At 41.3% G+C, this 26,879-nt stretch overlaps 1 protein-coding gene across 2 annotated transcripts in view; it reads left to right on the plus strand.

Annotated features, from left to right (window-relative positions):
* The window catches only part of Snx9 (sorting nexin 9), a 103,515-nt gene that overhangs the window by 62,050 nt on the left and 14,586 nt on the right, over nt 1-26,879 (plus strand). For both annotated transcript variants that reach the window (XM_046456582.1, XM_046456581.1), the window contains exons 5-11: nt 4,883-5,048; nt 7,249-7,396; nt 13,490-13,574; nt 16,714-16,839; nt 16,955-17,072; nt 21,609-21,739; nt 26,101-26,204. In XM_046456582.1, coding sequence (XP_046312538.1) covers nt 4,883-5,048; nt 7,249-7,396; nt 13,490-13,574; nt 16,714-16,839; nt 16,955-17,072; nt 21,609-21,739; nt 26,101-26,204 — 878 coding nt within the window. The remainder of the gene's footprint in view (nt 1-4,882; nt 5,049-7,248; nt 7,397-13,489; nt 13,575-16,713; nt 16,840-16,954; nt 17,073-21,608; nt 21,740-26,100; nt 26,205-26,879) is intronic.

Below are 26,879 nucleotides of genomic sequence, written 5' to 3' on the forward strand. Positions count from 1 at the left end.
AACTCCTGCAGAAAGCCCAGCAACCACTTGTCTTTGTTTTAAAACGGCTTGCATGGACTTCTGTTTTCATTTAAGAGCTTTCCTCTGTCCATCCTCTTCAGCTGTACCGAAAGCCCCCTGGAGCACACACAGCTGGATTCCCATTCTTTGCTCTTCCTAAATAATTTCTTTTAATTTTTTTAAGAGTGCATCTGGGTTTCTGTTCCTCAACTTAAGTTACATCACTCCATGCAAGGTATTTTGCAAGTATTTTGGAAAATATTTTCTAAATAAGACAGGACTTCTGTGAGCCTTATGACTGAGTGGTGGGCCTGACCAACTAACAGCAAGTAACTGTAACAGAAGGCTGACTTTACCAGAATGTGACTGAATGAATGTCACCAGGTAGGCTCTGGGAAGGATGGATCTCTCTGGATAGACCTTGACATGTAGGAAGAGGAGGGAATAAGGACAGAAAAAGTATAGCATGAGAAAAGGCAAGAGATGTAGAAGAGTCTGGGAAAATGTGAGGTTTGAAACAAGAGTAAAGATTTGTGGTGGATATTGAAAATAGGGGATGGATTGGAATGAAAGGACCAGGCCGCCAAAATGCTTGATTTTTCAATGGAATAAGAAGCTTGGATTTTCTTCCATGGGCAGTGAGACCTCATGAAGGGGTTTTAATTATATGTGGTAGGAGAAGCTTTGTACTAAGGGGGTGGGAAAAGAAAGAGAATAAAGCCAGGCATGGTGGCACATGCTTGTATTCCCAGCTGTTTAGGAGACTGAGGCAGGAGGATCCCAAGTTTGAGACCAGCCTGGGCAACTTAGATGCTGTCTCAAAAAGTAGACGGGGCCAGGGATGTAGTTGAGTGGTAGAGTGCTTGCCTAGCATATGTGACAGTCTGCACTCAATCACCAATGCTAGGAAAGAAGAAAGGGAGGGAGAGGGGGGAGAAAGACCAAGAGAGGGAGGAGGGAGAAGTAGAGGAAAAGAATAAAAGAGGCATTTCAGAATCAGAAACCTGAGCCAAGTTGTAGAATGGGCCTTAATGTATGTGTTTAAGGGACCAAAGCATTTGGGTTGAGAACTAAGAAGTCAGAGAGCAATGTATAGGAAGGGTAAGTTTGGAGAGAGAGTCCAAGAGGGACTGAGCTGGCTAGGAGAGGAAGGTCCCTGGTGAAGCTAAAGAGGTACTCCCTGTTGGTTTATCGTCAGCGGGAGTCAGGTTGAATAAGATAGAATGTTCTAGAAAATTACCAAAAAAATGCAAACAAACGTACAAGAATTATAACCAGGTAGACCAATAGGATCACATACATAACCAAATAATATGCCTATAAGTTATAAAAAAAACAGTTTTGAAAGAACAGTAGTATTTTCTGTCCTAATTAAATGGATTGTGACTTTCTGAGGGTACGTGCTGTGACTGGTTCCCCTCTGATTCTTTCCTTGATCTTGATGAAAATTCTTCTGGCCAGTTTGCTGTCAAGGCTTCCTGTACTTCCACTCTCCTGTCCTGGTCCACAGCCCTCTGTTCCTTCATATTTACCTCTCGGCTCCCAGCAGTCTTTCTGAAGCTGAGGCTGCCTGCCTGGAGTTCCAGCCTCAGGCGGGGAGTGAGAGGTCCAACACAGCCTGGGTTCCTGCTCCTCACTGGTGCCTGAGCACCACCCGCCACCTCTGTAGGTGAAGGAGGTCAGGGCTGAATCTTCTAGACAAGCAATTTTCTGAACTCTTCGCCATCTTAGTCTCCCAATCTTTTGTTGCTTTCTGAAGCTCTTACTCTGAAAACAAAGCCTCATAACTTAGAGTTTGGAGGATGCAGAGAATATGCTGCTGATTCAGTCCCTTAAAACAAAACTTCAGGGTTGTGGCTCAGTGGTAGCACGCTTGCCTGGCATGTGTGAGGCACTGGGTTCGATTCTCAGCACCACATATAAATAAAGTAAAGGTCCATCAACAACTAAAAAAAATTTAAAAAAAACTGCAGAGGAAGGGCTCTTTCCTAACTACAGCATGAAGCATTGTTGTCAGGCCCTCAGCACAGTCACTTCATATCCACTGTCCACCAGAGTGACTGGAAGTCCATCCCCAGAGCTGAGTGACCCTTGGTGAACTCTGTATTTGAGAAGCCCACAGGCTTGTGATGAAACTTCTGCTGTTCATATTGGACTTAGGGTAACTTTGTGTTCCTGAAGCTGTGTAGGGTGTTAGAGTGTAATCAGGCTCCCTGGCCCAAGGCCCCAGCTGTCCACCCAGCGGTGGTTTGCAAAGAGGGTGAACAGACCAGCCACAGGCCATCGCAAGGCCAGAAAGAGCTCTTCATTAGACAGGCCAGGCGGCTTCCTTGCCTTTCTTTCTTTCCTCTTTTGTTTGTTTGTTTGTTTGTTTTTATGTGGGAGAGAAGACTCAAGTAAAAGGGAAAACTTGGTATTCCATGTTCCTGAATTTCAATACAGAAAATGTGGGGAAAAGGGCAGTATTTTCTCAGACTATATCAGTGAATTTCATAAGGTGATTCAAATGAGAATCAGCACATTTTTTAACCTTGACATTCTAATGCTAAAGTTTATAGATTGGTTTAATTTAAACACACTTAGCTAAACAGATTAAAGATGTCATGTTGAAGTGTTGATAGTATCTGACGGGCTGCAAAGCAGCAGGGTGCCAGCAGCCACTAAGAAATAGCAAAGTGTCCAAAAATAGACCCAAATCCAGTCTGTGATAAAGACAACACTTAAATCAGTGGGGAGGATGGATTATTCATTAAATGACATTAGGACAGCAGCATAATACAAGAAAATATTAAGCTGGCCTCCTGTGTTATTTCTTATACTGAAGTAATTTCCAGACATATTGGGTAGTTGGGTTGGAAGGCAGGCTACAGAATCCTGTTTAAATAGTGCTGAAAGTATGGGGCTGTGTGTTACTGATTCCAAGATTTCCTCCACAGATTGATAAATACATTAAAAACTGCTCAAAAGAATAGTGAGGGAAAATATTTTTTAAATACTTTTAAGTTTTGTAGCCTCTAGTTATGCATGACAGAAACCCCCAGCATGCTGGTAGGAATGAGGGAACACACCTGCAGTCTCTGTAAAAGCATCCCAACAAAACCCACTTATTCTAATTACACATATCTTTATCCCAGGAATTTTTCTTCTGAGCATTTGTCATATTTCTATGGGATACATAGGAAAAGATGTTCAAAACTATACATTGTAATATTGTATTGAAAACAAGATAAATGAATTTATTAAATTTGGGGAATTAAATACAATGAAATTCTTTGGAGACATGTAAAAGAACATTATTGTGTCCATATGTGTTGCTACACCTTAGAGGATATATCATGCCAGTAAATGAGAAAGAAATGGGCACGGTGGCACACACCTGTAATCCTAACACCTCAGGAGGCTGAGGCAGGAGGATCACAAGTTCAAAGCCAGCCTCAGCAAAAGCAAAGTGTTCTGCAACTCAGTGAGACCCTGTCTCTAAATAAAATACAAACTAGGGCTGGGGATGTGGGGATGAGTTCAATTCCCAGTAACACCCCCTCCCCCGCCACCCCCTCCCCACCCCCCGCCAAAAAAGAGGAAAACAAAGTGCAGAACAGAATGCAGAATTGGACCTACTTACATGGTTTTAAAACAAAAAAGAATCTCTGTGCTTTTGGATTTTGCAGTAAATGTCTACTGAGGTTAGACAGAAATATAAGAGGCCCTTATTCTGGCCTGGGCTCTTGTCCTAGGCCCCATAATGGGATCCTTCCTGCTAAATGCTGCATAAGCAAACTGAAATGTAAGGAAGCAGATCCATCCCAAGGAGACCAGCTTTTCCAGAAAACAGGAGAGTCCACCTGAGTTGGGGGAAGGAAGGAAGTCCTTTTTAGCCCTTTATAGCAAAAACTAGCCCTTTATTCCTTACCAAAAAAAATAAATAAATAAACCTGATTTAGCTGCTGTTTTTATTATTCTATTTTTTGCTCCTACCTAAAAAAAAAAAAAAAAAAAAACCCTTTGCCTTCTGTGAATTCTCATTCTGTGTTGTAGGTTGGAAACTGCCCAGTTCATGAATCTTGAATAAAAGCCAATTAGATCTGTAACTAATTTTGTTACAGTTTTTACTTTTGATAGTAGTGGTTGTCTCTGAAAGAGTTACTGGCATCTTAGGGTAGTAGGCATGTTTAATTGCATATCCTTTTATTCCACTTGAAATTTTTTTCCTGTGCTTGTATTACTTTTTCAAGTAAAAATAAAAGCCTAAAAATACAACAGATTGCTATAAAACAGGTCCTCATCATCATCATGTATAATCCAAAATACAGTGTTGATTGAAAAACAACTTGCAAGACATACAATATGACATTGTTTCAGTTTTTTAAAATATTTTTTTTGGTTGTAGATGGACACAATACCTGTATTTTATTTATTTATTTATTTATGGTGCTGAGGATCGAACCCAGTGCTTCACACTTGTCAGGCAAGCGCTCCACCACTGAGCCACAACCCCAGTCCCTTATTTCAGTTTTAACCCATAAAACAGTTGTTATTTGTGAGTGTGTACATGTTCGGTGGACTTACAAAAACACATGGGAATGAACACAAAAAAAGTTACTTCTGGGGAGGAAGAAGAAAAAGGGCTCCATCCTAGTCTACTACTTTCTTTGTTTCTGTTATCAGAGTTCCTGAGAAAGTACAGCAGGATGTGGATACCAGGAAAAGGAGGGCAACACTCCCATTTTGTGCTTTCCTATACATTCAAAGGAAAAAAATACTGAGATTTTAAAATTAAGAGAATTTTTCTTGGATTTTTTCAGCACTTGCATTGTGTTTGGTTGTTGCTGAGTTAAGTCACACTTTCCAGAAGTCACGGATATCTTTCTCCCCCTCACACCAGGTCAGCAGTGGCAATGACCCTTGGTCAGCCTGGAGCGCCTCCAAATCTGGGAACTGGGATGGTTCAGATGGCTGGGGGGCCAAGCCCGAGGGGACTGGCCCCCAGAGAAACTCTGCCAACAACTGGGACTCTGCCTTTGGCCACCCCCAAGCTTACCAAGGACCAGGTGAGGACAGGGTCCCACTGTAAGTGACTGGTAGGAACCTGGGTGAGAGGCAAGAAAACCAATCTGGTTTTGTTTTTCCCACACTTAGCGCACACGGCACACTTCAGTGGCCAACCCTATGCACCAAGCAGTTTTGCAGCAGGTATTGACTGGCTAGGGGTCCTGCCGTGTACCTCAGTCCCTGACACTGCCTACTTGGAGTCAGCCATGGGATGCCCTGTTTGGGTCCCATTAATCTGCTGGAGCTGTTGGCAGAGCTCAAGGAAGCACTTCACTTACTGTTGCTGTGTTGCAGAGGGTCATTTTTCTTCCTTGTCATTCTTCCCTGAACAATACTGTAACAACTGTCAATGTAGCATAAATATTCAGTTTAGAGATGGCTTACAGGATACAGGAGGATGTATGTATAAGTGATAATGGAAATACTGTACCATCTAATAAAACGAGCTTGAAGTGTCTGAGGATTTTAGACTTTGAGGGTGGTCAGTCCTGAAATCAATCACAGTCTCTTACCCCCAGATACCAAGAGACAACTGTGTTAGAACAAAAAATTCACCTAGCATTCCTCTTGCTCTGGAAACTACAAGTATTTTAGGAGTCCTTTGCTGGAAACTGGGGCAGAGATCAAATATATGTTTATTATATCACAATATCACACTGGGTCATCTGAGTTAAAAATAGATTTTATTCAAAAGAACTGTTCACAGTTGCTCTTATTCACTAATAAAAAAGAGAAAAACAAACAAAAAAAAACCTGAGTCCAAATGTAGACCATCATGAATTATAACGTTCAGTCCTGTCTCAGTCAAGGAGTCCTAGATTCACACACCTGAAGGGCCAGTTTCATGAATAAGAGTAAGGAGCCACCTGGGCTGTGGGAGACTGTATGCCTCCCTCTGCACTCCTCCTCTCCTCTCCTGTCCTGCCCACCCTTGGCATTCTCTCTGCTCCTGTAAGTTCATCTTTTCAAGGATTCCACATATAAGTGAAATCACTCAGTGTTTGCCCACCCACATTCCCATTAGAAATGCACAAGGATTACCTTTTCTCTGAACCCTTGCCAATAATCTGTATCTCTTGACTTTTTGATCATTGCCATCCTAATACCTGTGAGATGATGATACCTTCTTGTGATTTTGATTTGAATTTCTCTGATGACTAGCGATGTTGAGCACCTTTTTATAAATCTGTCAGCAATTTGTATATCTGGAAAAGTATTTATTTAGGTCTTTTGTCCATTTCTAATTGGGTTATAGTAGTCCCCCTTCTCTGGGGGAATATGTTCCAAGACCCATAGTGATGTCCAAAACTGCAATATGAAAATCTATGATTTAATGCCTTTTCTATCTTAACCAAGTACTTATCACACACTATAATCAATTTTTTGCAATTTGAGATGTGACAGCAAAACTAGCAAGGATTTCTTTTTCCTTCTTCCTGATTTCATGGGTAGAAGAGTTGTTCTTAGTATAGATTTTAGCAAACTCAGTCCATAATTTTTTTCCTTCTTAAGTCAAGAATTCCTCCTTTTTTGCTCAATGGAAGCACTTTACAGCTTCTTTGTCACATCTGAATTTTCAGCCTCACTGTGTTTGTGCTTTGGAGGCATTATTAAATAAAATAAGGGTTACCTGAACACTGAGATACCTCAGCCAGTCCACCTCATGACCCAGCTGGCTGACTGATAGGTGATGGTGTATCCAGCATGGATAAGCAGACAAAGAGGTGATCTGCATCCCCAGTAGGATGGAGCAGGAAGTCACCAGGTTTCATCATGCAATGTGAAATAGTGCAGTTTATAACTTAGTACTGGTTTGTTTCTGAAATTTTCCATTTAATATTTTTGGACCATGGTTGACTCTGGGTAACTAAAACTGCAGGAAGTAAAACCATGGATAAAGGAGTCTATCCTTTCCCCATTGAGTCGTCTTAGTGCCCTTGTCAAAAGTCAGTTGACCTGTGTTTCTAATTTATCTTTTGCACTTTTTTGTCTTTTATCATTTGTCTTTTGTCATGATTCAAGCCTAAAATTGTCTGACTGCAAAGCCTGTTCTCTTAACACCTACATTATACTCCTATACTACATCCTTTGTTCTGCCTGTCAAAAAATTAGCTAGTTTGTTCAGAAGTTGTTATCAGAAAATTAAGTAATTTTATTTTGTTATTTTTTTTACTGATGTTCTTCTGTTCTCACCTCTAGCAACTGGTGATGACGATGACTGGGATGAAGACTGGGATGACCCCAAGTCCTCTTCTCCTTACTTTAAGGACTCAGAGTCAGCGGAAGCAGGTGTCCAGCGGGGAAATAGTCGTCCTGGGGCCTCCTCCATGAAGCTGCCACTTAACAAGTAAGCTTCAAAAGGAGACGAGGAAACCAGGCTCTGAGTTTAATAATATATCTAAAATACAAGGAGGCAGTTGGCTTCTTCTGTGTTCAGTAATCTATTGAGTTTTGGATATGGCTTGGCCATTTTAATTTGCATCTTAGCTTGCAAGTTGATTTTTTAAAATCATTTTATAAGCAAAATATTAATTCCATTTAATGATCTACCAAATAACTTTTATTTTACTTTATAAACTCCATGATATATTTAGCTATCATTGCTAAAAATAATTACTAATAAGAAATGTAAATATATGTATAAAGCTAAAGAAAGCTAAAAATAATATTGATATCAGCTACACTTTTTGAGGGGGGGATACCAGGGTTTAAGCCCAGAGGCACTTAACTACTAAACAACATCCCCAGCCCTTTTTAAAAAATTTTTATTATTTATTTATATTTTTATAAATATTTTTTTAGATTTAGGTGGACACAATATTTTGTTTTTATGTGATGCTGAGAAACGACCTCAGTGCCTCACGTGTGCTAGGTGAGCGCGCTACCACTTGAGTCACAACCCTAGCCCCTTACATTTTTTATTTTGAGACAGGGTTTTGTTAAATTTCTAAGTTGCTGAGACTGGTTTTGAACTTACAATCCTCCTGCCTCAGTCTCCTGAGCCCGTGGGGTTACAGGCATTTGCCACCATTCCTGGCAATAACAGCTGTCTCTTAAAAGTTCTACTCTTTTATTAATAACTAACCATGTCCCAGGCATCGTACAAAATCATTTGCATGCATTTTCATGTCCCTTTGTGGTACATATAGTCCCTGTCTTAATGTGGGGGAAAACTGAAGGCCAGGGAGGTCAGGAAACGCTCAAGCTCACACAGGTGGCAAGTGACCTAGCCAGAATTCCAGGCCATCAATACCCAAAGCACGTATTCCTAAACTACAATGAATATGTTCCCGAGATCTATTTTCTTTAAGATTAGATTTATCTTAAAGAAAAAATGTTTTTTTATAATACTTGCAATCTTACTGCTTAACAAGAATGCATGTGGCAAAGAGTAAATATGGACTTAGCACTGTAAGATTTTTGGTAGAGAATTCTAGTAAGTTTATATAGTATACTTCAGAGTGTAACTTGAAAGACAAAAAAGTATGTCATCCCTCAGAGCCTTCAAGTACTCTTCTTCTTCAGGTACTTTTGTTTCAAATAGCTTGTTTTCTAAAATTACTAATACTTGTTTTTAAGTGTTCCAAGTTCATGATTCAAACTAGTTATTAAAGAATATTCATCCAATTTAGAGGCAAACCAGTAAGGCTCACTTCTGATTTCTCACTTCAGACCCTAAAATCAAGGAGGGCCTGGAATGAGATATTCTAAGGTCTAAAAGAAAACAACTGCCATTCAAAGTTACTATACTCAGCAAAGCTAGTAGCAAATCCAAGGGGGAAGCAAATACTTTCCATAACAAGAATAAACTAAAAGAATTCATGAGCACCAAGCCAGCACTACAAAGTATACTCAAAAGATTAACTACACACGGGAGCTAAAAATCAACCCCCAGCTGGGCGCGATGGCACATGCCTGTAATCCCAGCAGCTCAGGAGGCTGAGGCAGGAGGATTGTGAGTTCAAAGCCAGCCTCAGCAAAAAGTAAGGTGCTGAGCAACTTCGTGAAACCCTGTCTCTAAATAAAACACAGAATAGGGCCAGGGTTGTGGCTCAGTGATAGAGCGCTTGCCTAGCATGTGTGAGGCACTGGGTTCCATCCTCACCACCACATAAAAATGAATAAAATAAAGGTATTGTGTCCATCTACAACTGAAAAAAAGAATGGTTCAAAGGCAAGGCATGATGGCACACACCTGTAGTACAGTGGCTTAGGAGGCTGAGGCAGGAGGATTGCAAGTTCAAAGCCAGCATCAGCAAAATGGCAAACCCCTAAGCAACTTAGTGAGACCCTATCTTAAAAAGGACTGGGGGGTGTGGCTCCGTGGTTAAGCACCCCTGTGTTCAATCCCTGGTACTAACACACCCCCCTCAAAAAAAAAAAAAAAAAAAGAAAGGCTTGAAGAAGAAATGAGAATAGAAATAAAGAAATTATTAAAAACTAACGAGAACAGAGATACAGCATATCTCTGGGACAGTATGAAAGCAGTTCTAAGAGGAAAATGTATAGCACTGAGTGCTTACATTAAAAAATAGGTCCTGAATAAATAAACTTATGCTCTACTACAAGGCCTTAGAAAAAGAACAAACCAGCTCCAAAACTAGTAGAAGATAGGAAGTAATTAAGATCAGAGCCAAAAACAGTGAAATTGAAAATAAGAAAACAACATACAGGATCAGTGTCACAAAGTGTTGGGTCTTTGAAAAGATAAATAAGGTTAACATACCCTTAGCCAAACTAACCAAAAGAAAGAGAAGACTCAAGTCAACAAGATCAGAAATGGAAAAGGAGATCTCACCACAGACCCTTCTGAAATCTGGAGGATTATCAGAACTTTATTTTGAAAATATATACTCTAATAAACTGGAAAATATAGAAGACATTGACAGATTTCTAGTCACATGTTACCTGCCCAAATTGAATCAGATATAGAAAATCTAAACAGACCAATATCAAGTAATGAAGTTGAAACAGCAATGAAAAGCCTTCCAGAAAAGACCTTTAAAGAAGAACTAACACCAGTCTTTCTCATATTATTCCATGAAATTGAAAGGGAGGGAACACTCCCAAATACATTCTGTGAAGCCAGTATAACCCTGAAACCAAAACTCTACAAAGATGCAACAAGGAAAGAAATCTACTGACCAATATTCCTGATGAACATAGATGCAAAAATTCTTAATAAAATATTAGCAAACCACATTCTAAATACACCATGAACAAGTGGGTTTCATTTCTGGGATGCAAGATTGGTTTAAATATATGAAAAAATGCTCAACATCTCTAGCAATCGGGGAAATGCAAATCAAAACTACATTAAAATTTTATCTTTCTTCAGTCAGAGTGGCAATGATCAAGAATACAAACAAATATAAATGCAGGTGAGCTTTTGGGGGAAAAGATACACTTACACATTATTGTTGGGACTACAGACTAGTGCATCCACTCTGCAAAGCAATATGGAGATTCCTCAAAAAACTAGGGGTGGACCCACCACATAACCCAGCCATCCCACTCCTTAGTATTTTCCCCAAAAATCCAAAGTCACCATGCTATAGCAATACAGCCACCTCAGTGTTTAATAGCAGCACAACTCACAATAGCTAATTATGAAATCAACTCAGGTGCCAATCAACAGGTGAATGGATTAAGAAATTGTGAAGTGTGTGTTTGTGTATTATATGTATACACATGTGGACACACACAATGGAGTTCTACCCAGCCATAAAAAAAGAATGAAATTATTGGCATTTGCCAGTAAATGAATGGAAATGGAGAATATCGTGCTAAGTGAAATAAGCCACACTCAGAAACTCAGGGCTGTTTTCTTTTATATGAGGAAGCTAGAGTAAAATAAAGGAAAGAAGAAGGAAGGATAGGATATCATAAAGATAAAGGGAAGATCAGTATTGTAAAAGAAGATGATCAAGAGACAGTGGAGGGATGGGAAAGGGGAGGTCATACAGAGTGGATTCTTAAAAATTCATGTTATGTGCATATATAAGTATACCACAGGGAACCTCACCTTTATGTATAAGTAAAAAGAACCAATCTGACATAAATAAATAGGTTGACTGAAAAAAAGTTTAGTAGAATAGAGAAAGACAAACTGTGAGGGAAAAGGAGTGGGGAAAAGTCGGGATCATGAACTGAAATTGAATTCCATGCATGTGTTAGTTTGTCGGGAAGAACCCAACTACTATGTATAACTATAAAGCTCTAATTTTAAAAAGTTCTTAATGTGTATGGAAAAGAACTGAAAACGTAATGTTTGGCTGTTATCTGGAGCCAAGGTCTAGAGGAGGCCCACACATTCCAGAGTCTATTGAAATCACCCCAGGGATTAAGTAGGTCCCTTCCACCTCTCTCCAGTGTCTTCCATTATGTGTTTTCATGGTCAGGTGCATAATAAATTTAGTCATTCATTATTACCATATCTTGTTTTTAGATTCAAATATGAAATTCTCAGTATGGTCAGTAGTGATGTCTGTTTCTCTCAGTTGTTCTTTAAGCCTTAATATAATTTTTAAATCCCATTTAAATATAATCTGTCTCTTGGACCGATTTTGAAAAGCAGAGACTAAGAAAAACCAGTGGCCATGTTTCCTAGCCATTGTGTGAGGCTGACTCACACAGCTGCCCTGCCCTGCCCTGCTCTGCACTGGCTCTCAAACTCTGAGTTTGATGACATGTTTGAAGTTCAGTTTCCCTGCCTCTAAAGCAAAGAGGTTGGCTTTAATTAAGCACTCTTTCTGCTCTAAAATGGCATTCCAGGTTGAAGCCAAACTAGAGTAGTCTCCATGTAACCCTATTCTTCTCAGGCTTCCTTCTCTCTCTGGTGCTGGGAATAATTGAAGTCACATGCATTTTTACTTAACTAGACTAATACACATGAGTCACTTCGAACAGTTATGAAAATTTTTAAAATGGATTTACAGCTTTTTATTGTCAGCTGTATTCAACTCATATAATATAAACCTTATACTAAAAGGGAGACAAATAATTTAAATATGCTTGAGCATTTTAAGATCTATTTTGATAATGCTCAATAATTGATAAATTACATTGCCATAGCTGGATGTACACAGAATGCTAGAATTTTGTCATGGTCCATAAGAATACTAAAAAATGTGATGTGCTTTCTGTGCTCAGCTTAATCACCATCTGGTCAGGGAGTTATTGCAGTATCTGGTTCCCAGAGGTCCTTTAATGAAAGGACCATGTTAGCCTGCTAGTTCATTAAGTATTTAGTATGTCCTCAGGACTGGTTCAGGTCCTGGAAATACTAATACTTTCTCTGAAGTCCCTCTAGTCTGCTGTAGTGTGTAAATGGACAGTGGCATTAAGTGGGATAAATTGTGTAGCAGGCATCTGAGTACAGAATGCTGAGGAAGCACAGAGAGGGATCCCCCCAAGGCTGCACTGAGTATCTCCATACTGGGTTCTTCACACCCCTCAATTCCCTTATCACCCAAGAACATGGGTCGTCTCAGTTCCATTCTTCTCTGGGGAAACCACCTGAGTGCTGGAGCTACGGTTCACATCCAGAGCCACCGACTCCAAGACTCCTCTTTGTTCTTCCCTGTCTGGGCTGCGTTTTAAAGCATGTCTAGGGTATGGGGACTTCTGGGAAGCCAGTTAAGAATGAAAGAAAGGTACCAACCCCCGAGCATCATGCTGGCCTTTGGCTCGGTATATGAATGAAATTAGAAGCAGGCTGGGATTTGTAAAAGTAAATTTTCCCCCCGATTTTAGGTATTTTGCTTTCAGGATTTTTTAGTAAATTCTAAAACACATTTTCTTTTTGAGAAGTAGCACTTTGGATCACTGTGCACCTATTCTAGTTGTTCTGCAGTTTTAGATATTTCCTTTGAATGTAGAGTTGTAGCCGTATGCATTTATGATGCTTGGGGTCTGCTGACTAGGAAGACTTCTATCCTGTCTCATAAACTGACCCTGAAGGCGTTCCAAAATAAAATGGCACAGATGCTTGTGAACAGAGTCTGCATTCTTGGCCTAATTGAGGTCACCCTGCATGAATGTGTTAAAAGGCACCTGTACTTTCGAAGTAGAATGCCTTTGTGTACCCATTGCTCCATGTGGCCAACTCAAATTGGTGTGCTGGGTAATAGGGCATGGGAGGGGCCTTTTTCAGGTTTCCCTTTACAATGTTGGTGATAGATGGTTTCAGATCCAGTTAGGCAAACAGGGAACCAATGAATATCACACCTTCTGAAATCAAAGTGCTCTGGAGCGTAATTAAATGATGAGCTGGCCATTGAACAATCTGTTTACATCAGGTTTTATTTACCACACTCCAGTTCTGGTGCATCTGAAAGATAGAACAAGGTTAAAGCTGGGGTATCAGGGAAACATGGTGAGACTTGGAAAATTTCTGAGGAAAGGCATTAAGACTCACAGCATTTATCCTCATGGTTAGATTTCCTGGATTTGCAAAACCTGGAATGGAACAGTATTTGTTGGCCAAGCAACTAGCAAAACCCAAAGAGAAAATTCCCATCATCGTAAGTTTGTTCATTTTTGTTTGTTTGCTTTGTTTCTAATTAAGGTCTTTCTTAATGCCTTACAGCTAAAAGGGTTATCAGTCTTCTGGAAAGTATTTTTAAACAGATTTATGTCCCAAATAATTGATGATATCCTAGTATTTTAGGAATGTTAAAGATAATTAGCTTAAATTAGTGCCTGAATATTATCCAGATATTTTTTGTTTTTAATCTTTGAAATTATTGATATTGAAGCAACACTTCATAGACATAGTCTTTTAAACCTTTTCTAATGTGTGTATTTTGCATGCTGTTTTCTACCTACTTCAGCTAATAAGCTCAGTTCAGATGTTTCAGTTCCACCTTGGAAAGTGCAAGCATGCTGTCAGAATCAGGTCCTTTTCCAGTATGCTGGTCACAGTGCTTCTTGCGGAAGGCCAGCTGTCAGCTCAAGCAGTGGAAGCTGGGCGCTAACAACACCAACCCTGTCTTAGAATACTGATCATTATGCAGAGTGACACAGGCTCTTTGGTTTCATCCCATGTTTTGATCTAGCTGCATGTTCCCAAATGAAATTCTGGCTATTTTCTGACCCTATCCACTTAACCCTATGAAATGTGAGGTGGGGCAGCCTAGGGTAGAATTGCCATGATGCCAACAAGGATGAGAAGACACTGGTCTGGTTCTATAATTTTTGGTTCTGGACTTGATGAAATTGCAGGAATCATACTGGATGCTTTAATTACTTGTTCCCACATCTTTGAAAAGCTTCAAATCCTAGAAACCTCCAGACAGTGGAGCCCCTTTTATCTTTTCCCTCAAAGCAAATTTGGGGTATACCTTACCAAAAGTAGTAGTCGAATTAACAATTATTTGATTTTTTTGTTTGTTTGTGCCAGGCTTTTAATAATTTTTTCATTCCTCCTTGAATCTGAGTGGATTTCTTTCCTGGAAGTGTTCCCTTTACACGTGTGTGTGTGTGTGTGTGCGTGTGTGTGTGTGTGTCTAATTATTCTTTTGGTTAAATTTAGAACTCAACAGAATCAAGAGCCCATGGCTCTGCCCTCACCTTCATTAAGTGGACTTTGTCTTGGGGGTGACAGTGGTGGACCAGTGTGGAAAGCTGGGCCTGGCCCTGTCTCACGAGCTTTAGGTAGAGGCAGGGCTGCCTGTGAGGGCCTCTTGCATGGAAAGGGAAGCTGAGCAAAGCCACAGTCTTCAGGAAGCCAGGAGAACCCAGAGACCTGCTTCTCTATTTGGAAGGTACAAGTAGCCCTCCCCACTGGTGAAATATGGCCCCGGGGACGTGGCCAACCCTGCCCCTCAGTGCCAGTCATGAGGGAAGTTCCCCAAGGTGCCCTCGGGTTCTACTCTGAAGCTTTCGGAGAGCGTCCTGCATTCCGGCCCCTCTGGGGACAGCATGGCTGTTGGTTCTCAGAGACCTTCTCTTTAGTCCCTTACTCCAGTCCTCCTCGGTTGCCTTCCTGACCTAAAGACCTCTGGACTTTCATACTTCATCCTTCTTTTCCCTTGTCCACCTTGAGAAAGAAAGAGGACTGGTTGTCACTCTTTTCCCTTAAATTTGCTGGTTTTCCCTTAGAGATCTCAGCCTGCACAAAGCTCTCTTCTTTCAAGCTAAAACACATGGTCTTCTCGTTTCCTTTTTACTCTTCTTGCTTTTTCTAACTGTAAGATGAAAAGCTGTTTTATAAACTATTTTCATTTCTCCCTGAATCTGAGTGGATTTCTTTCCTGGAAAGTGTTCCCTTTACATTTTTTTTTTTTTTTACTTTATTCCTAGATTACATAATTTAGTACTTTTCTATTCCAATTCAAGAAGTTAACATATCCTCAAGATCATAAGGACTCCTGTTCTTTTTTTAGTTATTATTGGATACAATATCTTCATTTTATTTATTATTTTTAAGTCGTGCTGAGGATCAAACCCAGCACCTCACAAGCACTAGGTGAGTGCTCTACCGCTGAGCCACCCAAGACTCCTGTTCTTTATATGTTCTTTGATGGGATCCACTGGTCCTACAGTCTGGATCTCAGAAATCTGTAAGCTTCTATTCATTCTGAAATGGATGATCCAGAGCCAACATGAAATTATCAGTCATTCAGGGAGTGATATCAGGAGCCTGTGTGTGAGCCCCAGGACCCATGTCTTCTGCAGCCACCTCTATAGCCTTATAGTTCTAAACAAGATGAAATGGCCACATTCAGGACTGCAGACCTGATGGCAGTTAGCAGTGCCTGGCAGAAATGATCCTCAGGCTCCACACTTACATGCAAGTTCCCGGTACCCCCACAGAGATGTTAGCCCAGTTCCCTTCCTCACCCCATCCCCAGTGAAACCCCAGTTTTGTAGTGGAAGCCTAAGAAGACTCACCTGAATTTATGCCTTTGCCCCTTGGTCACAGATGGGAAAAGGCAGTGGAGAAAGATTGGGGCCTGTCTTTTGGTAAACCTTGCCTAGCAGGTGGAATACCCGGCACAGGAAGTGAGCCAACCCAATGCACAGACAGCCCCAAGAGAAAACATCTGGCCTAATTCTTGCTTTTGAGAGACAAGATAAAAACTCCCTGCCCACAGTAAAGCCATGGATGTGAGATCCTGGCCAATCCAATTAGCCATTTCTGTAGCTTTGAACAGAGCTACTCAGAATTATCATCCACAGATCAGTTGCCCAGTTGAAAACTGTTACTAGTTCACCCAGAGTTAAGTACAAAAAATGAGAGTGTTTAGAAAATTTGATGGTAATTTGACATCATTGAGAAATCCAAATGTGTAAATTGTTACTTCGTAAAACTATTAGTCTGTAATAGATTGGGAAATTTTTTAAAATGGCTTTTCACAAATAGCTTGAGAAACTGATCTAGAGAGAGGCACTGTGTTCCAGCCAGTACTTGCCTAGATGGGGAGCCAGTTTCTCCTCCTTGTGGGCCAGGCTGCCTACAAGTGTGTTCATCCTAACAAGTGTGTTCTTCAAATGTGACCTCTCATAGGAACAGAGACCAGTTATGAAACTTCTTGAAGAGGAGTAAGAATAACCTTCCAGATGACTTATAATCCTAAAAGAATCATTTACTGATTTGTACCAATTGTATGTACTGTTTTTCCATGTTATAAGATTAACTTTTCCTGGATCATTGTGTAGGTTGGAGATTATGGCCCGATGTGGGTTTATCCTACCTCTACATTTGACTGTGTGGTGGCAGATCCCAGGAAAGGCTCCAAAATGTATGGTCTGAAGAGCTACATTGAATATCAGTTAACACCTACTGTAAGTGCACAGTGTCGGACACAGCCATGCTCCCTGCGCTGTCTGCTGCTTGCTTTTCCCCTTGTTTTCTGTAGTGGACATTGGTAACTTCTCATCTCTTTCCCTTATTTTGTAGAACACTAATCGATCTGTAAACCACAGGTATAAGCACTTTGACTGGTTGTATGAACGTCTCCTGGTTAAGTTTGGATCAGCCATTCCGATCCCTTCTCTACCAGACAAGCAGGTCACAGGTGAGTATGTGTCACGCTGAGCATAGGACAAGGAAAAGGATGCAGTCAGGTTGGCCTCCTGCCAGGGGATGTGGTTCTCTAGAGCAGCAGGGTGCCCAAGTGTGGGAACAGTAGTTAGTACATCTGAAAAGGGAGCCAGAACAGATGTTCTGGTAACATCTGGATGTTACCTGAACACTAATGGGATTTTTGATAAAATTTGCTAGCAGTTTTGATCCCCCACACTGAGGGGAACAAATTGTTATCAGAGCTCTAGTGGGTGTACCTTGAATTCCAGCAGTCTTTGTCTTTATTTTCTCCTATAAAAGAAATAGGTACATTTTTTAAAAAAATGTGAAAAAAATGACACCTGAAAAAATAGAAATTATTTAGAAAGCCTAAAATGAAAATAAAAATTGTGACCTAAATAATGTAAAGAGGCTATGCAGACCAGCTGTGTCACTTTCTACAGAGGTGTTTGTAATTGATTATTGCCCTTTCCCTTTTCTTGTTTATTTAAAGTGTTCTGCTTCCCTCACCACTTCCCTCCCCCCAGATTATTCTGGTAAGTAACCACGTGATGCCAGGGCATCTTGTAAACGAGCAGTCAGGATTTATTCCCGAGCTGGGGAGCTGTCCTGTTCTCTGGTCTTCATCCCTAGCCTGGTGTGGAATCTGGGTGTGCGAGCTCAGGGACTCTGCTGCTGTGGCTCATTACAGAGGTTTTTGGAGACACTGAGCTTTTCCAGAGGTGAGAGGAGGGGGTTTAGTAGAAGCGGGAAATGTTCAGTGGAAGGAAACCACAGTGCAGGAAGGCCTGGGTGGAGAATGAGAGTGAGGTACCCGAGGGGCTGGGAGAAGAGAGTCATTCCCCTCAAAGCTTTACTTTGTATTTTACTTAGTTTAATATTTACTTTTCTAGAAATGGGGGGGTGGAAATTTCATTTTTAAAATTTTTCTTTTTCTTTTTTGAAAATTTTTTTCAGAAATTTCAGAATAGAGAGTAAGGGCTTCCCTTCTAGGTAGATGGACACATCCCAGCAGCCCTGCTGGAGAGCTGATGAGGCCCCTCAAAGAGCCGGGGTGGAGAGTGGAAGTGAGCCACTTCCTCCACAGGGTTCCCGAGTCCCCCTGCCTGCGCCCAGGGTAGACACTCTCCCTCCTTTTGCCACCTCATTGCTTAAGTGTCAGCTTTCAGATTTCTTTCCATGAAAACATTAGTCCTGCCTTTCTTCGTATTTTTGAATTTCAGTCTGTTGTTGGTGTGACACTCACCTTTGGCCTCTTGGTTGGCACAGCATGCGCTCCACAGGATTTAACGAGTTCAATGACTATCTCAGGGTTGTGGGGCTTCCTTGTGTCATTTAGGTTTAATACATTATTAATTCTGAATCAGATAATTCAGTGCTATTTAAAGCACCTCAGAGTCACAGTTCTCCTTCCATATTAAGTTTTGTTTTGTTTGTTTTTTGAAATATGGGCATGCCTCCAAGTAGGTGGCAGAGAGAAGCAAGAAAGCAAAGTCCCCCAGTCTAAAAACAGCTGTGCTTTGGCCTGCTGACTGGGATGTGTGCTGAGGAGACTGAGGCACACGGAGCCGCCTTTCCCCGCTTCTCTCTGGTTTGCCTTCTGCCTGTGATTGCCACAGGTCATTGGGTGTACAAACTCTCCTCCTCCTGAGCCCTGGGAGGAGAGGAGGAGGAAGCCCAGTAGAGGATGTCCTGACATTTCTGTGGACTTCATAACCAATATCCTTTTTTTTTTTTTTTTTAATAACCAATATCCTTACAAAGTTCCTAGCCAACATTTTTTGTGGATTTGGTTCTTTGGGAAATAATACTGAATGAATTGGGTTTATCCCTGGATGCCAAATAGTATCATGGCATGCTTGGTGCAAACCCAAGTAAAGTTTGTATGAAGTGGAGGAATGAGAGTTCCTCCTACTGGTGGTTTTTTTTAAATTAGTCTCTGGAACCTGGTATGAAAGTCTTACCAAGCATAAAATAACTTCCAAAGGCATAGTTTAGAGACAAACCAGCTATGTCAGAAGAATTTTCACAAAGATGAAGTTTTTCAGTAGAATAAAAATCATTAAATTTCAACCACTGGTTAGTTAACAAACCCTTGGGACAATTCCAAGCCGGCCCTTCATTCCGCAGCCTCACACACAGATGGCACCAGGCTTTCTGCTCTCATGATTTTCTTTTTGTTTGCGTCTTTCAGTGGTTTAGTTCTGCTTATCTTGGTGAGGATCCCTTTGTATGTGTTGTACAAATACAAAGTTTATTGAGGTTCGTTGAACTTCTGGGAAGTGTAGATAAAAGTTTTTCATCAAATTTTGCAAGGTTTTTGCCATTATTTCTTCAAATATCTTTTCTGCTTCTTTTTCTTCTTCTCCCTCCAGGACTCCCGTTGCAGGTATTTGGTTGCTTGATGAGTTCTAAGGTGTTCATTTTATTATTTTTTTCTTTCTGTTCTTGATCTTAAAGAATTTATATTGATGCTCTGATTCTGTCTCCTGCTATCCTGAATCTGCTGTTGAGCCCCTAGAGGGAATTTTTTATTTCAGTCATTGTACTTTCAATTCTGCTAATTCCCTGGGGTTCTTTTTTTTTTTTTTTTTTTTGCTTCTTCAAATAATTTCCATCTCTTTGAGAAGCTGTTTGTTGACTGCTTATCATACTTCTGTTTAATTTTTTTAAAACAAGTTTCCGTTAGTTCTTTCAACATATTTGTAGAAGCTGCTAAATTCAACATCTTAGGACACTCAAGACAGCTTCTTTCGACTGCTTTTTCTCTCAGTGTGGATCATATCTTGCTGTTTCTGTGCAGTACTCTCATTTTTTTGTTGAAAACTAGAGACTTGGGGGAATATATTTTAGCAACTCTAAATTCTGATTTTTCTTCCCTGAAAGTTGTTTTTGCTTCGTTAAGTAACTTTCATTGGCAGAATCTCTGAATTCTGGCTCCCTTGCAGCTTAGTTATTTTTATATGTGGTTATATTTCAAAAGCCTTTTTTTTTTTTTTTAGTGATTTGAGCCCAGGGCCTCACTCACGCATACTATACCACAAGTTCTTGAGCACTGCTACACCCCAGCCCTGTTTATTTTATCAGTCTTACTTCCTGTGTCCATGTAGATTGGTGAGAGGCCAGTGATTGATTGGACAGAGGTTGTGCTCAGCAACTCATGCCAATAGGGCTTCTGTCCTGTCCAGGTAACTGTAGGTAGGGAGAGTACTTTCAAAGCTCGGGTCATTTCCAAGTTAGCCCTGGTAGATGGGACTGTGGAGTGTGTGCTGCTGCACCAGGCTTCCTGAGCCCTTTCCTGTCTCTTCACACGTGTGCAGCTTCAGGTGGGCCTGGTCCAGCTGCTGCTGTTCGTGCACACCCTGACCCTGGAATGTGCTTGGCTCAGCCATCTCAGCTGTAGGGTCATTGGTGCTCCCTGTTCACCCGCCTCTACCATTGTCACTTCCATTCCTATCTGAAACACAGGCAGCTCCCTCTGTCGGCTTCACATAGATGAACTGCCTCCTGCCCTGGCAAGAAGGCAGCGCTGCCAGTCTCCATAGCGCTCTGCCTTGGCGTTCTTTCAGCAGGGGTGGGAAAGCACACAGGAGCTGGGAGAGATGGCTGTTTGCCTTTGCTTATCTGCAGAGGACTGATGTGGTTTTGCCACTGCTGTCCAGCCTTGCAGTTGCTTCTTGGGGAGAGGATCCGGTGGTATCCTCACTGGTCATAGTGGAGTTTGTTTCACAGGCCCCTGAATCCTCGGTGTTGATTTGCTGTTGATACCTCATGCTTGTCAAACTGACTTTCTACTTTTAAAATAGCAACGTTGCTCATTGAGCTCTACTTTAATGCAACCATAAAAATTCTAGGATAATAACTTCCATTATCACATTCATGGAAAAATTACGGGTGTTTTCTTTGGATTTCTTTTGTGGTGCACACATGGACTGAATCCAGGGCCTTGCACATACTAAGCAGGCACTCTTCCTCTGAGCTGCTTCCCCAGCCTATTTTCAGTTTAATTTTTTAAAACACAGTGGAGAAATAAAGCAACAGTCCTGAGTTGCTCAAGTACTGAGTACAGTGCTAAGTGAGGATTATGTGCACTTAGCTGTATTTCTGCAGCTTTGGAAATGTTACGTACTTTGGGAGAGTGACTTACTGCATTACACTTCCTCCTTTCTTTCCTCTGGGGCTTCCTGTGGCCACCAAGGAACTGGACTAATGTTTACTCTCATGAGCTAGAGATAGTTTTTTTGTATTCCAATAAGACTTACTTAAAATTTTAATTTTTGACACACTAAAAGCTTTGCTGATATGTTGAATTGGAATTTCATTCCTTAAAAACTGTGATATCCTTCCTGTAAGCCTTTGAGAAATCCTGTGTTGCATGGTTTTTAGAATGCTGAAAAATTCCCACGGTTTGCCTTTTACAAAATGCTTTCTATTGTCAGCCAGCAGTCACAGAAATGGCTTCTCAGTCATAGCAATAGCAATTCACTTTAGAGAGGGTTGTGTGTCACTGGCGGTGTCTCTTCGGCAGGTCGCTTTGAAGAGGAATTTATAAAGATGCGCATGGAGAGACTTCAGGCTTGGATGACCAGGATGTGCCGGCACCCAGTGATCTCCGAAAGTGAGGTCTTCCAGCAATTCCTAAATTTCCGAGATGAGAAGGTAGGACAACTCATTGTCACAGTCTTGGGGAAATGAGTTTTGCCACGATCACACTGAATTTGTCTAGAAGCTAAAACTAGGCTGTTTGGAATTTGTTTGTCACCCCCTTCAGAGACAAAGAGGGCACAGAAACCTAAATCCCACCAGAGGAAGTTCAATGTGCAGTGAAAGAGCTGCCAGGCAGAGGCCCCTCCAGCTGGGAACGTCTGGTCACAGCCGAGCAGGGGCAGGCAGGCTGAAGGGTGTGTGGGGGCGACAGGTTGTTTACTGACCTCAGGTGAGGAAGGTGCTGTCAGCTGTCAGTGATGGTTCCTGATTGCCTTCGACCTCACAGTGCCGTAGCATCTCAGGAGGAAAGCAGAATCTGGTGAACCATTCCTAGAGCCAAGTCACTTTCCCATAACTGTGTTGTGAATCCAAAAGACACGCTGGGCTTGCTCTGCTGACCCCAGGGGCCACGTACTGACAGAAGTCTTCTCTTACAGTTAAAATTAGAAAAAAATGGCTACTTGACATCCCACTATGTCTGCTTAGGAAATAGATTTCTCTCCTGATGAGCATTTACTGTACGCTGTACTATGTCTCTTCGGCAGGTCGCTTTGAAAAAGAATTTATAAAGATGTTCTCTAAAGGGATTTTCTCCATAACTCACTTATAAAAAATATTGTGTATTTTAGAAAATAGTCCAAAGTGTAAAAACTTGAGTTCATTCAGAACAGCAGCAGATGCTAAATATATTATGACCCTGGAAAAAATGTTATGAGGTTATATCTTAAACCACATAGTAGAATACCATCAATCCTGTTGGAACTTTCAGGCAGAGATTTACTTGCTAAACTTCTTATGGTACTTTTCCCTTGTTGAAGTGAACACATTTGCACACTGTCTAAATATTAGGGCCCTGTCTGTGTATTTACAGACATATACACATGTTTAACACAGTATAAGTATTTGGGCTTAATTTTCAGTTACTGCCTCTTTCTAGACTTGACAGGCACTTTTGGTGTGTTGCATATCACCAAGGAGGGAATTGGAAAACACTGAGGTCCTCTAGCGTTTCTTTGTAAGTTTGTATGTGTCATCTGTTAGTCTTGCAGGCTGCTCCGCAAACCCTGGCTTTCCTGTTAAGAGGCAGCATTAATCTGTAGTATGTCATGGAGCTATATTGAAGTGAAAATAGGTTTTTAACATTTTGTTACTTGGTAGCTATGGAAGCTACATGGACCCCTCATGGTTTGCTGTCTCATGATGACCCAAAGGACTTCAGTAGTCCCAATTGTGTGATTTGCCCAGGATTTGATGTAGAAAGCATATCTGAAGGTCATGTATTTACATAGTATAGTGTACAAATAATAGTAAACCCTCATCACGGGTCGTTTTATTTTTCATGGCTGCCATCTTCAAAGACAGATCGGCATGCAGTAAAAGTGTGTCAGAGAAACAGAGAATTTGGAGTCAGGATTCTTCCAGCCTGGGCTCTGTTTCTGACCACTGCGTGATCTTGCTCAGGGCATGTGTTCTCTTTGGGCCACATTTTCCTCTCCTACCAAATGACATTGTAGAACTAGGAAAATGAGTTCTGTGGCTATTAGTAGCTCATATAGTAGTGAACATAGAAAATCCCAAAGAAAATACATAGAAATTACTAGAAATAAATGAGCATTAAGGTAGCTATAGAGATAAGACATTGCAATTTGTCAGTGATAAAAAGATTTTAAGTAAAAAAACCCAAAAGCCTATAATTTACAATACCATCCAAAGTGTCAAATAACTAGGAATAAATAGAAGAAATTTAAGAAAGCTCTCCATAGAAAACTATGAAACATTATTGAGATAAGTAAAAGAAGACCTAAATAAAATTTCTAATACTGTGTTTCACAGATTTAAAAACAGGAAAAAATGTCGTGAGTAGGAAAAGTGCTAAGAGGAGCCCAGATGCTCTAGGAGGGCGCCGCTGGCCTCAGCTCAGTGCAGCTCGGGCAGCTTAGGAAGCACCGAGCTGGTGCCTCTGGGCCTTTGCTTTTCTCTTCATTCCTTCCTCTTTTTTTTTTTCCTTCCCCTCTCTCCTCTAAAGGATAGACAGGCAGCCCCAGAGGACAGGATAGAGTAGCCTTGAGCACGGAGGGAGGGAACAGAGCTTTTTCAGTAAGCAGTGCTGGGCCTGTTGGGCTCTGGACAGCTTCTCCCATGTTCACATCCAGAGCCGACTGCAGTCTCCTTGTGTGGTGGGCCTTGCAGCAGGACAGGGTCTGGGCGGTTTCTTCTGCTCCATGAATGTTAGTTGCAGGGCACGCAGCTGAAGTTGTGACCAAAGGAGGGTGTGCTCCCAGGAAAGTCTCAAGGAAGAGTAATGCAGGCAGCAGAAGCATCCGTCAGAAGGGTAAGAGTGTAGAGGTGCAACCAGGGGGAGGGAAGTTGGAGGTAAAGTTCTTCCAGATACGGAGGCATTGAAGTGGGTCTGGACAGTGAGGAATTTTTTTTCTTCCTTAATTATCTCTTTTTTTTTTCTTTCTTTTTGAGATGGAGTCTCACTGTGTTGCCTAGTGGCCTTGAATTTATAGTCCTTTTGCCTCAGCTTCCCAGGTACCTGGGATTATAGGCACAAGCCATTGCTCCCAGCTGATAAGTATTATTTCCTATTTAGAGATGGTGACAGTCTTGGAAAGTGCGTAGGCTGAGTAAGTCACTGTGGGGACTGCACCACATGAAGCTGCCTATTGCTTGAAGTTCTGAAATCTTTCATAATGTAAAAATTGTTCATTCTCTCTTACAATAAACTAATGAGACAGAAAAGAACAGCGACAGAAGGTTGATGTCATTGAAGCCGAGTCTGTGGGGGCTTACACTTTTCTCTCTACTTTCATATGAGTTTTGTTTTGTTTTTGGTGGTGCTGGGAATTGAACCCAGGGCCTTGTGCACGTGAGGCAAGCACTCTACCTACAGAGCTATATCCCCAGCCCTACTTTCATATATGTTTGAAATTTTCCATTGTATCAAGGTTTTAAAAACCAATTTCAGATGTAAATGTGGAAGGCAGTATAATGAACCTTCTAGAACATGACCTAGGATATTATCTTCATAACCCTAGCATGGGAAAAGATTGCTGAAATGAGACACAAACAAGACTGAGCATTCAGGGAGAGATGAATAAATTAGACTACAGTAAGACTAAGGACTTTTTTTTATCAGAAAAACAATTAAAAGTTTAAAAAAAAAACAAGCTATTTAGATAAAAGATATTTGCAACATAAATACCCAATGAAGGTATTTAGAATTTATAAAAACCCACATAAACAATAAGACAATCAGCTCAGTACGATCAGGGAAATGTAAATTAAAACCACAGCAAGACACCAGTCCACACTCACCAATATGGCTAAGATGAGGAGACTGACAGCCACGCTTCTCCTTGGAGAGGTGAGACATCACTGGACTCACTGTTCTGGGGGGAGTGGAAATGGGTAAGAGCAGCTTGGAAAACAGTCTGGTGTTACCTACCATAGTTGAACCAGGATCCAGCATGTGCACTCAGAGGTACCACGGAGTACAGCACATGCACACCAAGAGGTGGGCATATCCCTTACAGGGAGAGGTGGCTGCCACTAGCAGAGTGGATGGACACGTTGGGAAATGCTCATGCAGTAGCACGTGCAGCCACACAGCAGTGTGGATGTAGGTCATTCCATGGCTGACCAAAGGACCCAGGCACAGAGCAGTGCATACTTGATAGCTCTTTGCAAGTTCAGAAACATGGCCAAACAGTAATGGTGGGGGTGGCGGGAAGGGTAGATGTGAAAAACCAAAAAAGGCAGGAAATGAAAACCGTCAAAGAAAGAATAGGGGCACCCTTGTGGGGGAGAGGGGTGGTAAGGAAGGAGCCAAGGGCCTCTGGAATGCCAGCTCTTTTCTTTTTTGGCCGAGGTGTACTTACACATTTTGTGTGAGGGTGTGTTGCTCTGTGTATTTCTGCTATGGGCACTGTGTGTGTGTGTCTTAAAATAAGTTTTTAAAAATATCTCATAAAACTGGTTCCCATCTTGTATTTTAGAAAAGTTCTAACCATTTTTTGAAAACAGCTAATGGTCAAAATTTACAGGGTGTGTTTATAGTTACTGTGTTTATCTTGGTAGCCTTGGAAAAGGCATGTGACCAAATCTGTTTGCTCTCAAAAGACGTGGTTTCGTGAGGACTGCTCGGCAATGGTGCAGGTCACACACTGAGGTGTGCAGGCACCTGGCCCCTGATGCCGGAGAATGGAACGGAGGAAGAGGAGGATGACCAGTGAACTGAGCCGGCACGGGAATCTGGAAGACCACTGACTGCTGTGCATCTGACTTTGTGATGCTGTTCTCTTTTGAAGGAATGGAAAACTGGGAAGAGGAAGGCTGAGAAAGACGAGCTGGTGGGAGTCATGATATTTTCCACCATGGAACCAGAGGCGCCTGACTTGGACTTAACAGAGATGTAAGAGACGCTGACAGCTGCTCTCAGTGCAGTCATCTGCAGCTGCCTGCGTGGCGTGCAGTCTTGGCCAGGGTGTTTGTGCTGGAGCTGAAGGGAGCTTATGACGCCAGCAGGGTTCCTGGTCAGAACTCAGGAACTCACCATGTTTGGAAGGAAGTGCCATGTTTCTGCCATAACTTTAGATTAAGCTCTGATTTCTTTTACCTTGAAGTCAGTGATTCCATAGTTGACACAGTCTTAGTCAGTTCCAGTAAAGTATGATGAGACCAAGTGGCCCAGAGCCACTAGTACCCACTCAGAAGCCAACAAGCCGAAATCCTGAGCCCCACTTTGAAGGACGCAGTCTCTAACCTGGCTTTTCTGTTTTTTCCATCTGTTTTGCATTGGGTCATCTTTTTTTAAAACAGACCAGCTGAATTTTGAAGTAGTTCCTTTTCTGTATAAGGACTAGTAAGCAATCTTGGGATGTTTTAATTTTAAGATTTTTTTCTTTTGCTTATATATTACTAAAAATATGGACAAGAAAAAAATGAATGTTCATATGTTGGTATTATAGTTTTCAAAACTCTACTCTATATATCAAACTACTGAGAATTATTTTTAAATAGAAATAATCTCAGTTATATGTTTTTTAATTAGTGTTTTTTTGTTTGTTTGTTTTTGCAGCGCTAAAGA

The sequence above is a fragment of the Marmota monax genome, unplaced genomic scaffold (genome assembly GCF_021218885.2).
Source record: "Marmota monax isolate L192 unplaced genomic scaffold, Marmota_monax_Labrador192_F-V1.1 WCK01_AAM20220418_F8-fsc00164, whole genome shotgun sequence".
NCBI lineage: Eukaryota > Metazoa > Chordata > Mammalia > Rodentia > Sciuridae > Marmota > Marmota monax.